The sequence below is a fragment of the Delphinus delphis genome, chromosome 1 (assembly GCF_949987515.2).
Source record: "Delphinus delphis chromosome 1, mDelDel1.2, whole genome shotgun sequence".
Classification (NCBI taxonomy): domain Eukaryota; kingdom Metazoa; phylum Chordata; class Mammalia; order Artiodactyla; family Delphinidae; genus Delphinus; species Delphinus delphis.
Genome location: NC_082683.1, coordinates 183,658,464 through 183,674,184, shown reverse-complemented (window position 1 = coordinate 183,674,184; position 15,721 = coordinate 183,658,464). Strand labels below are relative to the sequence as shown.

At 45.9% G+C, this 15,721-nt stretch overlaps 1 protein-coding gene across 6 annotated transcripts in view; it reads right to left on the bottom strand.

The window, feature by feature from the left end:
- Window positions 1–15,721, bottom strand: part of PPP1R12B (protein phosphatase 1 regulatory subunit 12B) — a 193,131-nt gene that overhangs the window by 50,044 nt on the left and 127,366 nt on the right. Inside the window, exon 19 of one of the 6 annotated variants that reach the window (XM_059999046.1) lies at window positions 11,688–12,558. The exons of 4 other annotated variants lie outside the window; for them this stretch is intronic. In XM_059999046.1, the coding sequence (XP_059855029.1) occupies window positions 12,544–12,558 (15 nt within the window). In that variant the 3' untranslated portion in view covers window positions 11,688–12,543. Of the gene's footprint in view, window positions 1–11,687; window positions 12,559–13,829; window positions 14,676–15,721 lie in introns of those variants that run through there. One more of the 6 variants, XM_059999038.1, reaches the window with a different exon arrangement.

Here is a 15,721-nt window from a genome sequence, read left to right as displayed (position 1 = left end):
AATCAATTACAGGAAAAAAACTGTAAAAAAACACAAACACATGGAGGCTAAGCAGTGTGCTGCTAAATAACCAAGAGATCCCTGAAGAAATCAAAGAAGAAATCAAAAAATACCTAGAAACAAAGGACAATGAAAACACGATGATCCCAAACCTATGGGACACAGCAAAAGCAGTTCTAAGAGGGAAGTTTATAGCAATCCAAGCTCACCTCAAGAAACAAGAAAAATCTCAAATAAACAATCTAACCTTACACCTAAAGCAACTAGAAAAAGAAGAACAAAGAAAACCTGAAGTTAGTAGAAGGAAAGAAACCATAAAGATCAGAGCAGAAATAAATGAAACAGAAAAGAAAACAACAGCAAAGATCAATAAAATTAAAAGTTGGTTCTTTGAGAAGATAAACAAAATTAGATAAGCCTTTAGCAAGACTCATCAAGAAAAAAAGGGAGAGGAGTCAAATCAATAAAATTAGAAATTAAAAAGGAAAAATCACAACTCTTACTGCAGAAATACAAAGGATCGTAAGAGACTTCTACAAGCAACTATATGACAATAAAATGGACAACCTGGAAGAAATGGACAAATTCTTAGAAAAGTACAACCATCCAAGACTGAACCAGGAAGAAACCGAAAATATGAACAGACCAATCACAAGTAATGAAATTGAAACTGTGATTAAAAATATCTTCCAACAAACAAAAGTCCAGGACCTGATGGCTTCACAGGCGAATTCTATCAAACATTTGGAGAAGAGCTAACACCTATCCTTCTCAAACTCTTCCAAAAAACTACAGAGGAGGGAACACTCCAAACTTGTTCTATGAGGCCACCATCACCCTGATATCAAAACCAGACAAAGATACTACAAAAAATGAAAATTACAGACCAATACCACTGATGAACATAGATGCAAAAATCCTCAACAAAATACTAGCAAACAGAATCCAACAGCACATTAAAAAGACCATACACCATGATCAAGTGGGATTTATCCCAGGGATATAAGGATTCTTCAATATATGCAAATCAATCAATGTGATACACCATATTAACAAATTAAAGAAAAACCATATGATCATCTCAACAGATGCAGAAAAAGCTTTCGACAAAATTCAACACCCATTTATGATGAAAACTCTCCAGAAAGTGGGCATAGAGGGAACCTACCTCAACATAATAAAGGCCATATACGACAAACCCACAGCAAACATCATTCTCAATGGTGAAAAACTGAAAGCATTTCCTCTAAGATCAGGAACAAGACAAGGTTGGCCACTCTCACCACTATTATTCAACATAGTTTTGGAAGTCCTAGCCACGGCAACCAGAGAAGAAAAAGAATAAAAGGAATACAAATTGGAAAAGAAGAAGAAAAACTGTCACTGTTCGCAGATGACATGATAATATATACAGAAAATCCCAAAGATGAAAGCAGAAAACTACTAGAACTAATCAATGAATTTGGTAAGGTTGCAGGATACAAAATTAATGCACAGAAATCTCTTGCATTCCTCTACACTAACAACAAAATACCAGAAAGAGAAATTAAGGAAATAATACCATTTACCATGGCAACAAAAAAAATAAAGTACTTAGGAATAAACCTACCTAAGGACGCAAAAGACCTGTACTCAGAAAACTACAAAACACTGATGAAAGAAATCAAAGATGACACAAACAGATGGAGAGATATACCATGCTCCTGGATTGGAAGAATCAATAAGGTGCAAATGACTACACTACCCAAAACAATCTACAGGTTCAATGCAATCCCTATCAAATTACCAATGGCATTTTTCACAGAATTAGAACAAAAAATTTTACAATTTGTATGGAGGCCCAATAGACCCCGAATAGCCAAAGCAATCTTGAGAAAGAAAAACGGAGCTGGAGGAATCACATTCTCTAACTTCAGACTATACTACAAAGCTACAGCAAACAAGACAATATGGTACTGGCACAAAAACAGAAATATAGATCAATGGAACAGGACAGAAAGCCCAGAGATAAACCCACACACCTATGGTCACCTAATCTATGACAAAGGAGGCAAGAATATACAATGGAGAAAAGACAGCCTCTTCAGTAAATAGTGCTGGGAAAACTGGACTACATGTAAATGAATGAAATTAGAACACTACCTGACACCATACACAAAAATAAACTCAAAATGGATTAAAGACCTAAATGTAAGACCGGACACTATAAAACTCTTAGAGAAAAACATAGGAAAAACACTCTTTGACATAAATCACAGCAAGATCTTTTATGACCCACCTCCTAGAGTAATGAAAATTAAAAACAAATAAGCAAATGGGACCTAACTAAACTTAAAAACTTTTGCACAGCAAAGGAAACCATAAACAAGATGAAAAGACAACCCACAGAATGGGAGAAAATATCTGCTAACGAAGCAATGGACAAAGGATTGGTCAAAATATACAAAAAGCTCATGCAGCTCAGTATCAAAAAAACCCAAACAACCCCATCAAAATATGGGCGGGAGACCTAAACAGACATTTCACCAAGGAAGACATACAGATGGCCAAGAGGCACATGAAAAGACGCTCAACATCACTAACTATTAGAGAAATGCAAATCAAAACTACAATGACGTATCACCCCACACCGGTCAGAATGGCCATCATCAAAAAATCTACAAACAATAAATGCTAGAGAGGGTGTGGAGAAAAGGGAACCCTCTTGGGCTGTTGGTGGGTAAACTGATACAGCCACTATGGAGAAGAGTATGGAGATTCCTTAAAAAACTAAGACTAGAACTACCATATGATCCAGCTATCCCACTACTGGGCATATACCCTGAGAAAACCATAATTCAAAAAGACACATGTACCCCAATGTTCATTGCAGCACTGTTCACAATAGCCAGGACATGGAAACAACCTAAATGTCCATCAACAGATGAATGGATAAAGAAGATGTGGTACATATAATGGAGTATTACTCAGCCATAAAAATAAATGAATTTGGGTCATTTGTAGAGACGTGGATGGACCTAGACTCTGTCATACAGAGTGAAGTCAGAAAGAGAAAAACAAATATCGTATATTAACGCATATATGTGGAATGTAGGAAAATGGTACAGATGAACATATCTTCAGGGGAGGAATAGAAACACGGACGTAGAGAACGGACGTGTGGAGGGAAGGGGGAAGGGGAGGGTGGGATGAATTGGAAGATTAGTTTTGACATAAATACACTACCATGTGTAAGACAGATAGCTAGTGGGAACCTGCTGCATAGCACAGGGAGCTCAGATTGGTGCTCTGTGAAGACCTAGGTGGGTGGGATGGGTGGGGGGAGGTCCAAGAGGGAGGGATAGATGTATATATAGAGCTGATTCACTTCACTGTACAGCAGAAACTAACGCAACATTGTAAAGCAATTATACTCCAATAAAAAAAATAAAATAACTGATTCAATTTCATTACTGGTAATTGGTCTGTTCATATTTTCTACTTCTTTTTAATTCAGTCTTAGGAGTTTGAACATTTCTAGGAATTTTTCCATTTCTTCCAGGTTGTCTCTTTTATTGGTATATAGTTGTTCGTAGCAGTCTCTTAGGATCCTTTGTATTTCTGTGGTGTCAGCTGTAACTTCTCCTTTTTCATTTCTGATTTTATTGATTTAGGCCCTGTTTTTTTCTTCATGAGTCTGGCTAAAGGTTTATAAATTTTGTTTATCTTTTCAAAGAATTAGTTCTTAATTTCACTGATCTTTTCTTTCTTTCTTTTTTTTTTTGGTCTCTATTTCATTTTATTTCTGCTCTGATCTTTATGATTTCTTTCCTTCTACTAACTTCGGGCTTTGTTCTTTTTCTAGCTCCTTTAGGTTAGGGTTGTTTATCTGAGATATTTGTTTCCTGAAGCAGGCTTGCATTGCTATAAAGTTTCCTCTTAGAACTGTTTTTACTGCGTCCCACAGGTTTTGGATTGTCGTGTTTTCCTCACGTCCAGAATCTTATCAACTCTCAACTCCTATCCTGCTACCATGTGTTCCAAGCCCCCATCATTTCCTGCCTGAATTACTGTAACGGTCCGGCAGCTTCTGCTCTTGTCTCAAGTCTAATCTCAATACAGCAGCTAGAGGGATTACCTTAAAACGTAAGTCAGACCATGCCATTCCTCTACTCAAATTCCTGCAATGGCTCCTCATTTCATGCAGAGTAAATGAAAAAGGCCTACAACACCCTACACCCACATGATCTGATTCTCTTTCGTATTACTCTCCTCCCCAGCTTCTTCTATGGCCTTTGCTCTAGCTGATGCCTCTGCCTGGAATACTCTTCCTCCAGATAGCTTTATGGCTAACTCACTCAGCTTCTTCAATTCTTTGCCCCAATCTCAGCCTGCCAATGAGATTTACTCAGACACCCTATTTGATAATACAGCCTGTCCTCTCTCCACCCAATCCCTCACTGTGGCTGCTGTCCACTGCTTGCCTGCTCCTGATACCCCGGGAGAAGATAAGCGTCACGAGTCCAGGCTCTTCGTCTGTTTTGTTGACTAATGCACTCCACATGCCTAGAACGGTGTATGGCAAACACTGGGCACTCAAGAAATATTTGATGAATGAATGAGAGAATGCTGAGTTTTAATTTAGTGTGGTCCTCATGATACACATGCCATGTGTGCTCTGTATTTATTGGATCAAGTTGGTTAATTATGGCGTTCAAATCCTTTATGTCCTTTAACTATTTTTGTCTGTTTGATATAGTTTCTGAGAGAGGTGTGTTAAAATCTGAAACTCTGATTGTGGATATACTATTTCTTTGTGTTATTCTGACAGCTTTTGTTTTATAAATCTTGAGACTATATTTTCAGTGTCTCCAGTCCATTACTTTATAACTTCTTTGGGATTGTTCCTTTTTCACAATCAAGAAATATCTTCCTGTCATTTGATGTCTTTTGCTTAAAATTATCTTTTTTTTTTTTTTTTTGCGGTACGCGGGCCTCTCACTGTGTGGCCTCTCCCGTTGCGGAGCACAGGCTCTGGACGCGCAGGCTCAGTGGCCATGGCTCACGGGCGCAGCCGCTCTGCGGCATGTGGGATCCTCCCAGACCGGGGCACGAACCCGCGTCCCCTGCATCGGCAGGCGGACTCTCAACCACTGCGCCACCAGGGAAGCCCTTAAAATTATCTTTGATGGCTATTAATGTTGCCAGATCAGCTTCCTCTTGGTGAGTATTTGCATATATTCTCCCCACCCGCCCCATACTTTTATCTTTTACTGCTAAGTACAACTTTGAAGAGAGCTTATAGTAGAATAATCCAACCTGAGTGCCTCTGGCTTTATAGGTAAATTCATGTTCATCATGACTACTTACACATTTTATTTTGTATTTCCTATTTTCCCCTTTTCTTCTTTTCATCCCCTTTCCTGTTTTCCATTGGATGGAGTGAATGAATCTTCAACTTACCTGTTTTTCCTCTACTGATTTAGGAGCTGTACCTTCTAATTCTGTATGACTTTAGTGGTTATTCCTACACAGTAATTTAACACTTATTTAAGTATTTTTTTTTCTTTAAAAGTGTGTAAAGTTAATCAGTATCTTTTCTGCTGAAAACAAGAACCACAGGACAGTTTTACACCTTTAACACCACATTATTTCTAGAATTCTAGATCCAGTGTTTTAAACATTAAAGAAAGATAGCTTTATTACCGTATTCAACACTTTGTTTCTTGTATTTCACTTCTTTCTGCATTTATTTTTCTTTTTGCTGAAGAACATTCCTTAGTTCTTTCATCAGTTGGGGTTTGCGGGTTGAGCAGTTAGCCCCTGTGTGTCTGAAAACGCCTTTATTTTACACCTGCTGTGTAAATAAATCACTGCATAGAGCTGTAGGTTCGTAATTGTTTTCCCACAGCACTTTGAAGACACTGTCCTGTTTTCTGGTATCTACCATTGCCAGTTTGACTACCATCCGTTTGTGAATTACCCTTATCACTAATGGCTTTTACTTTTGAAATTATAGCAGTTCAGCTCCCCTAACCTCACCAGTCTGTAAACATTAGCAAATATATCCAAAGTTCAAACTCAAAATCAACTGTAGTGGAGGAATATTCCTGCCATTTGGAAACTGTGTGGATTGAAAGAAATAACGGGTATACTGGAACGTGAGGTACGGAGGGAAGGTGACTTTAAAAAGGTACTAAGCTGGGGGCAGCAGCAGCCTCTGCTGTAAAGCTCGTGTATGAACTCTACCCCTAGTTCCCATACTTGAGTCAACGGGCACGAGAAGAGGGCGCTCTCCCCACCCGGGAGCAAGGGCAGCCAGCCCCTGCGCCGGGGGGCACACCCAGCCCTGCAGGAGGACAGCGGGTCTGGGGGCTCAGGGCTTGCACTCTCTGACACCCAGTCCTTGCACAGCTCAGGTGAAGCCATGCCCCCTTGGGGGCCCAGGTGCTTAATCTATAGAATAAGGGAGCTGGGCTAGAACAGTTTGTAAAGTGCCTTCCAGAAAGAGCTTTCTGAGACCTCCACAGTTTGCTGGCGTATAAGCATGCTGAGTCAGTAGGTTGCCAGGTGAAGGGAGAGGGCCAAGCACTCCTGGAATGAGCCTCACCAGACGCAGGGATCTGTCTGTCTGACCACCACTCTGCAAAGCACACCTGCTGGTGCCTGGTGCGGGGTGTAGACGCAATCTAAGCTTCAAACAGAACATAGCAAGCCAGCCCAGACAAAACAGAACCTCCCCCCGCCCAAGCCCCAGACACGTCCGTCCCTGAGAGCTGAGAAGACACGAAAGTCAATCTCCAGCTGACCAGCTCCAAGTGCCGGAGGAGCACAAGCAGGCAGCACGGCGCGGCTGTACCCAGGAGGTGAGCACGCAGGCCCTGAGCACCACCGAGTCAGGCCTGGGCGCGGCGGCCCGCGAGCAGGTGAGCAGACGAGCAGACGTGGAGAGAAGGAGCGGGGCGGGGGGAGGCGGGGGGAGGAGTGAAGCTGGGTTCAGGGGTACATTTCACAGCTTCTCAGAACTGTGACTGTATGTGAGCTGTTCAATTTCAGCGCACGGCGCCAGAAACCACGCTGATCCTGACGTTACGGGGTGGCCCTCAGCCCCCCAGTCCCAGGCAGTGTTCAGATAACACCCCAGAGGGCTTCCCAAACACACAGGCCCTGAGAGGCCCCTGGCTGCCTGCGCCCCGATCCCCCCCGCGGTACTCCACGCAGCGGAAACAGGCGACAGTCAGAGAGCGGGATACAGCTCATGACGGCAGCCTACACTCCACTTTGCTTCACTTTCAAGCCTCTACTTTCTGAAAGTTTGTGCTGCCAAAGCATTTAGGAAAAAAAATTACACAAGCAACAGGGGCTCATCAAAGAAGATTCAGAAAATAAAGATGAGTAGAAAAGAGTCGGTCATACTCTGTCCCACCACAGGAACACAGCCACCGCCAACGCACGGTGGCCGTCCTCGGTCTCTGACCCTCACACGTGTGCTCACGTAACAGGTGTACCTGTGGGTCCAGCTCATTCGATGACACTTCATCATGAGCATTTATCCAGGGCGTGACACTGCCTTTGCAACTCATTTCCAAACCGCTGCCTCCTACTCTAGTCTGTTCCGAGGAAACACCCTAAAGCGCTGGCCGTCAGGGGATGGAAAGCAAGCTGTGAGTCACAGCATCCGCTGTGTGCGCGAATCATCATTTACTTAACTGCTGCCAGAATACTGGACATTTAGGTTGTTCCCGCTTTTTCCACTATTATAAATCGCCAAGTGGACTCGTTCTGTTCAACAGCACCAAACACACACCTCCCATATAACAGGCACTCGAGTATTTACTGAATGGACAAATGTTTAGAGAGCCACATATATATAACACACCCTGTGGTTCAAATCTCTGTACATAAAGCTTTTTTTTTTCCTTTTTCATATTCAGGACTATTTCCTAGAGATAGACTTCCAAAAATGAAAATTCTGGATCAGCTCAGGGCCTTTGATACCTTGGCAATTTGCTTTCCAAAAAGGAAGTATTAATTTGCATTCCCAACATGAAATACGAGGAGACCCATCTCACTCTCCTCCCACCTAAACTGGCCATTATCTTTTCAACATCTTTTCCTATTTTGGTCGGTGAAAAATAAAATCCTACTTCCTGATGCTCATTTATAGCTTTGAATACTAGTGAGGTTACATACTCCTCCTTAACTTTCTTAACCAGTCTATGTTGAAATAGTTTTCTAATAATCATTACTATCCAAATCAAATTTACCCCTTTAAGGTCAGCTGTAGGTTGCGGTGGAACAACATCGTTGCCAGGAAGTCAAGGCCAGCAGACGAGCTCTTTAAAGGGCTACGGAACACACCACAGGAGCAGCTCCTCAGAGCACCGCGCTGCTGTGGACCAGAGGCGGCGAGGCTGGAGTCAGCCCAGCCCCTGACCCTCCCCAGGGTGCACCGTTAGCGGCTCTGCTTTGCCTGTGGCACCCTTCTGGGGAGATGATGCAACTGAGGACGGGGAGAAGCGGGGGCTGGGAGGAAGCTTTCTGCTTTGAGGAAACCCTCTTAGATGAACCAGAACCTCTTAGGGCTGTTCTCCACAGCTGCGCTCTATAAAAGCTTCTGGGTGTGGCGTAAGCAGAACTCTCTCAATCCTGGATTGGGCTTTCTCTCTGAAAGCATCCTGTAAACGAGTAAGCTAAACACAAAAAAGGCAGAAGCACGTCAGAGAAAACAAGCTGGGAGCCTGACGGTGCCAGACAGCCGCCCCCCGCCGACGGATCAATAACCAACCCCTGCCTCACAGCTGGCGTCAACTGTGGAAAGAGCTCCTCCGAGGCAGAGACACTCTGCTTTTCATTCCCTCGGAACATCCACGTGGGAGCGGGCGGCCAGGAGACAGCAGCAATGCACAGTAAGGAGTGTTGGGGGAGCAGTCGGGGGAAGCATAAAATCGGGCCGTCACCACAGTTGGCCAAGTGATAGGAAGATTAGATCTATTTGAACTCTTCCAGCCTTTAGGAAGATTTTGTTTTTTTAATTGAAGTAGAATTCATTCACAATGTTGTGTTAGTTTCAGGTGTACAACAAAGTGATTCAGTTACATATATATTCTTTTTCATTCTTTTCCATTATGTTTTATCACAGGATATTGAATATACATGCCTGTGCTATAAAGTAGGACCTTGTTGCTTATCCATATTATATATAATAGTTTGCATCTGCTAACCCCAAACCCCCAATCCTTCCCTCACCAACCCCTCCCCCTTGGCAACCACAAGTCTGTTCTTTATGTCCATGAGTCTGTTTGTTTTGTAGATGAGTTCATTGGTGTCGTATTTTAGATTCCACAGATAAGTGATATCATATGGTATCTGTCTTTGTCTGACTTACTTCACTTAGTATGATAATCTCTAGGTCCATCCATGTTGCTACAAATGGCATCATTTCAAGCCTTTTTATGGCTGAGTAATATTCCATTGTATATATGTACCACGTCTTCTCTACCCATTCCTCTGTTGTTGGACATTTAGGTTGTTTCCATGTCCTGGCTATTGTGAAGAGTGCTGCTATGAACGTTGGGGTGCATGTAGAAGATTTTTTTAATCAGCAAACTATTTTGGAGCTTTGCCCCCAGAGCAAATGGCTACGAACCAGACACTATTAACCCCAGAAAACTCATCACACGCCCTGCACGCAGTCAGTCACGGAGTAGATGCCGCTGCCCCAGGGCCTGTCCCCGCCCCCAAACTGCCCTCCCGAGCCAGCAATGCCTGCCAGTCACCAGGCCCGGGGCCTCCGAGCGCACCCTCTGTGGGCAGCAGAGTCCTGTGACGTGGCCGAGGCAGGCGTGGGGGCACTTGCTCCCCTTCCCTGCTTCTGGCAGCGGAGCTCCCATTTCCCGTGGGGAAGCTGTTCCGTGCAGCGGCCCGTCTCCTGCCCCGCCCCTGCCACCAGCGCAGCTGCTGCAGCGCCGTGGCCAGCGCCACCATGCTCACCGCGCTGGCTGTGGTCACTCAGCACTCACAGGCGGCTCCACAGGCGGCAGCGCGTCTGAAGAGACGGCCTAGGTGATGGGCGCCCTCGCTTCCCCCAGCCCCGCACCTCCCCACACTCAGCCGACACATCCAATCGCGTGTGGGACGCTTCCCTTCCAGCTCAGCACGACCGAAAGCAAAATCGTCACCTGCGCCCCAAACACGCTCTTCCTCCCGAATTCCCAGCCTCACTCCAGCACGCGGCACACACAGTCACCAAGTCAGAAATGTGAACGACACCAACTGAGCTGTTCTACAAGTTTTCAGAGAAAACATACCTAAACACTAGATCTTGAGGGTAAAATAATGAAGAAGAAACAGACCACAACTTTAAGGATTTTACTTTAATTGGCAAATACAATCTAATAATGATAATCACCGTGTATTAAAGGTAAATTCAAGATACTGAGAAGACTCTAGTCCGGTCGGAGGAGGGATCAAAGGAAGGCTTCTTGGAGGAGGTGGAGCTTAGCCTAAAACATGAATGTGCACTAAAAAGGGAGGGGGAGTCGGAGAAAGAGGCAATAAAGCAAGAAGAGCATTCCAAGGAATGGGAATAAAGAAGCTCAAAGACGGGGGGAAGGAGACACGTGTAGGACCATTATACTAGTAGCTTTCATTTATTAAAAGCTTGGCACTACCTAAAGTAAAAAACATTTGTACTGCTGTTCCTTACATTAAGCCTGTGAGACAGGAACAGTGATCTCATTTTGCAGATTAAAGCACTGTCAGAGTTCCGAGAAGTTAAACGACTTTTCCAAGGCCATACAGCCAATAAGAGGTGGAACTGGCTCTGAACGTAGGTCTCTGGCTCCAAAGCCAGCACCGTCTCCCCCGCCCCTGCATCTTCCCAGCCACCCCACACTCCCGCGATGCTCCCGCCCCACAGCCAGGAAGATAGTGAGTCCTGCCGACTTCTCCCGTTCAGTCCACGCGAAGCACTAGAGACCTATTTCGTTATCTTTCATCTGGATTCTAACAGGCTCTGATTGCTCTGTACATATAAAGTGTGTATGTGACAAAAAGGCAGATCAGAGCTACTTCGTTTTCCCACCATGAGATCCACCAACTTATCTGTACACGTTCTTCCATTACAATCGGAGAAATACTCTGGGTCTTGTCCAGGGCCAGCCCTGGAATAATCTGGAACGTAGCCACAGGCCCTTTTGTGCTAACTGTGCCCTTTTCCTGAGCAGTCTCACCCAGTCCTCGGGCACTAAATCCCCGTCCTAAGGCAGTGACTCCAGATCCGTCGCACGTCTTCCACAACCACCAGGTTCCTCGGTTCAACGGCCTGTTAGGTGTCTCGATGGGGGCGTCTAACAGGACCGGCTCCTGCCCCTCAGGATGTGAGCATGCCTGCTGTCATACTCCTGCATCCCCGAGGCGCGCAGCCCAACACATGGCGGGCACCCAATCAGTGCGTGCCTTCTGCAGGGAGGCAAGGAGTGGAAGCTGGCTCTGAGCTGTGCCCCAGGGAGTCCTAGGCTTTATGACGGCCTCCCTGGGATGCTAGCAACCCCTAAACGTTCACGTACCTCAAGGACAGTGTCTGTGAAACCTGCCCGTTGGGATTCCCCTGGAGGCTTGTATGATGCAGGCTCCCAGGCTTTCCACCCTCCACCAATTCGGAATCGCGCGGGGAGAGGCTCGAAAATCCATGTCCTAAACAAATGACCGCACTGGTTCTTCCTGACCAGCTTGAGGACGACGACGGCAGAAGCTCTACCTGTTACCTTCACCCGTCATCACTGAGAACCGCTCAGCTCGCTGGGCGCCAGTACCCAAGCCTGCCCAGAGCTCCGAGTCAAGCACGCCAGAAATAATCTCGCAGGTGCCCGAACGGTATTTCACTGTTTTATTCCTGAGCACCAAAGGTCACCAGCGACCCAAGAGACTTCTTGGACAACAGGCACACGTTAGGTAGACCCGTATTCTCAAGAGAAGGTCTGGTTTTGCTCACTTGGCACAAAATTAATTGTGCTAACCTATCATCAGCTCCCACATCTGACAGGAGTCTTTACTGAGACAGATCACTGTCAGCTTTCATCACTTTTTTCCCTAAAATTGTTGAAGGATCAAAATTTCATTAGCTTCTTTCTAAAACTCCACTCCTTTTAAATATCATTTCAAGTAAAAGCAGGGTCAAAGCTTTGAAGATTTATGTCAACCCCTCTGCAAATCCGCCCCCCCGCTCGCAATTCTTCCTGCATATATTCTGCAGACTGAAAGTTAACAAGGCAAAAGACAATAAATTCCAGAATCCACTCCTGAGGAATTCAAATGATAACCAGCCGTTAGAGTGACTGACAGCAAGCAACGACCTTTGGACAGGCACCCTCCTAAGAACCTGTGAGCCTCAGGCGCCAACTCGGCTGTGGTCAGAGCCTACAAGGAGCTGCACTTCTCACGTGGCAAGCGACTGCCTGCGTCCAGCCGTGCCTGTAGGTCCCTGGGAGGTAGGAAGGGACGGCTCAGGTGAGAAACGCCGATAAGGGACAGACCGGGAACCCACCATCTCAGACTTTCTCCTCAGAAGGTAAAGACCTGTAACAGAGCAGAGAAACTCCATGTGGACGATACAGAAGACAGACACTCTCCCTCCTGGGCTCCTCCTTCGGGAAGCTTGGCCACGTTTCCTGCAGTGGGACCAAAATCCACCAGTGCCTTTCCGGCTGAGGACAGACGACACGGACGCCTCGCAACAGGTGACTCCCCTGCCCACGAGCTGTCAGTCGTGCTCCAGAGTCAGCAAGATGCGGCATTACCAAAGGAGTGCTTGGATGGGGGACAGTGGGCGCTTGGAGCCACGCTGACGTCAGCAAACTCCTTCTGAGCCGGGAACCTAGAGCAGAGGCTGCCAAACTGGGGCCTGGCCCGGAGGCCGAGTGCAGCCCACCAGCCTGCTTGTGCATAAAGTTTTATTGGAACACAGCCGCGCCCATTCATGACGCACTGTCCACGGCTGCTTTCCCACTGGACAGCAGAGCCGAGCAGGCGCGACAGACCCTGTGGCCGGCAAAGCAGAACACGCTGACGGTCAGGCCCTTCACATAAAGCGTCTGCTGAGCCCTGACCTAGAGCGGTAGGTGCCGAGACCAGGACTAGGCTGGCCGCCCCTCCGCACCCACTGCTGAAGAATAGGCCCGGACACCTGCCCGCCGCCTCCCCCCAGGGCGCAGAATGTGGACCCTCCACAGCAGCCGGGCACTCGGGGAAAGGGAGACCGCAGCACTCGGTGATGACAGCCCCGTGACCGCCACCTTGGTGAAGTACTTCTGAAAGTCCCTCAGCGCCAGGCAAAGCCCCATCTTGACGCATGAACTGTTTCACTTGGTTAAACGAGATCCAAACATGTTATTTTCCTCTTAAAATGCTTCTATAACCTGAAAAATATTTCAGGAATATAACCGGAGCTATAAGCTCCAAGACCATACTAAGTATTTTCATTTGAGCTATTAATTGGCTAAAGGGCTTTTTAAAAGTCCCTTCTCTCTTCTCAGTAGCCAATAACGTTGGCATAATTCACAGTGTAAGAGTTTGGGTTGTAAGAAGACAAAAAATGTTAAAAGCACAGGAAAGCATGCACTGCTAAGGCACACCTGTGGGAACATTTGTGTACCTTACAGGGTTACGTTTGGATAGAATATTATGGTTTTTCATGAAAGAAATTCATGTCCCTAAATGCCTGCTCTCTGATTCTTGAGCTTGCCTGACCGAAGACGGAGCTGGAGAAAATGAAGACTGGTAAACTGTGACCATTCACCCCACCACCCTACCCCTCCGGTCCTCCCACAACAACACCGGGAAAGGCGACATCTATCAGTGCCTCAAGCTCAACATTCCTGCTGGGGCAGATCTATAAACACTTCGCTCACTGAGAAAGAGCTGCAAATCCCACACTAAGCTTTCCACCTCGATCATGGGGCTAGAACGCTGGCATTAGCTAAGCCTAAGCCATGGTTAAAGCTCTCCAGCCACACCATCAACAGGAGAAATGAAGACTCCTGTAACTAAGGTAACCCCCAGACTGCACTGAAAGGGGAGCAATTATCCCTGGAGGCTCTCCACGATCAAAGCCAGCACAGACTGACTGAGTGCTCTGAAGACAACCTCACAGGAAGCTGCCGCCACGGTAATGATGGGGTCCCAGGAGTGCTCAGGGCGGGAACGATCCTCCTCTGGTCTTGGAAAAAAAAACTCTTAGGAAACATACCGGCAGGAGATTCACCGTAACGTCAAACAATAATCTCTTTTGAGTGAATGACTTAGACAACTTTTTCTTATTCTTTATAGCGGTATGAATCTCCTTTTATAACAAATATCTTCTACCCACCCCCGCCCCGACTTTGACTATCCTGAAATGAAATTCTTAGATGTAAAACTCAGCTAAAATCACAAAAATCAATAATTAAACACGAAGAAGAAACAAACAGAAAATCATTTATAATGAAACACGTATTTCAATGTGTAAACCTGGGGGCCAGTAATACTGGGAGGTGCCATGGAGCAGCCAGAGGCGTGGACCCCCCCACAGGACTGTCACGAAGGGGTGTGCTGTGCGATGACGTCATCGTGCAGGAGGCACTGCTGCCAGGCGTGAGCAAAACCAAGGTGCAATTTCTCCTCAGCTGACACGGTGGTTGGATATTTAGAACCTCCCTCTGCCAAAAAATGTGAGTTCATACATAAAATCAACTTGGGTTTTGAACTCGGATAACAGAAAGGCTTTTATCTCTGACTGTCCAGGGAGACGGTGAGAAGCCCAGCTGCGGGACAACTGTCTGTTTTACGGGACACACAAGGGTGTCTGGCTTCCCTGGCCCCTGACCACGAAACGCATCCACAACGTCAGCCATCGCGGTGACCCCTAAAAGGACAGCCTCCTCTAGAAATACTCTCTACACTTTTCTGTACTTCGTATATTTTCTATAATGAAACGCATTGCCTTTGTAATCATGAAAGACAAGTTCCAGCAGAGTTTCAAGCTCACTGGCATCCCTCCAACAAAGAGACATAAGGTTACAGGTCACTAACAAAAACGGATACCTTAAAGGCAGTCGGAGAAGGAAGAGAATGGAATAAAAGGCAAGGTCAAGAGGTTAACTGTCCTACCCTCAGCAGTTGATAAAGTTCACATCTTTGTATAAGACATTGAGCAAAGCTCAAACAGATACCTTGAAGGTCAATTTATTCTATCTTAAAAACGATTTCTGACTGAAGCAGAATTCACTGATGACGTGGGACAGTGGGTCCAAAAATTACCGGGTCTGAAAGGAATACATGTGTATTTTGATTACTGAGATTTGCTTGGCAATGGCATGACCCAAAATTAATAGAGTCCTTAAAAGGAAGGAAGATGCCAAAGGAAACTTTGTTCTCAAGATGGTTTATACAGCTTGGCTACAGCAAGGCACAAGTATGACCCATATATAGCAAATCCCAGCAGCTGTAGTATTTTAAGAACGACGGTTGCAAAGCAAGAGCAAGTGTGCAGTGAAAGGAGAGGCCGTCCAGTGAGCGTGGAGTCACAGCTGGAGAAGCCCCCTCACGCAGCCTGGACAGAAGGCGCTTCCCAGTCTCTCCACCCGCACCCCTGGCCCCCCGTCGTCACTGCTGGGACCCCGACGGCCTGCGCGGAGAGTCTGCCGAGCCCTGGGGGCTGTTCATGACGGCCCTCTCATTAAATCTATTCCTATGAGCATTATCA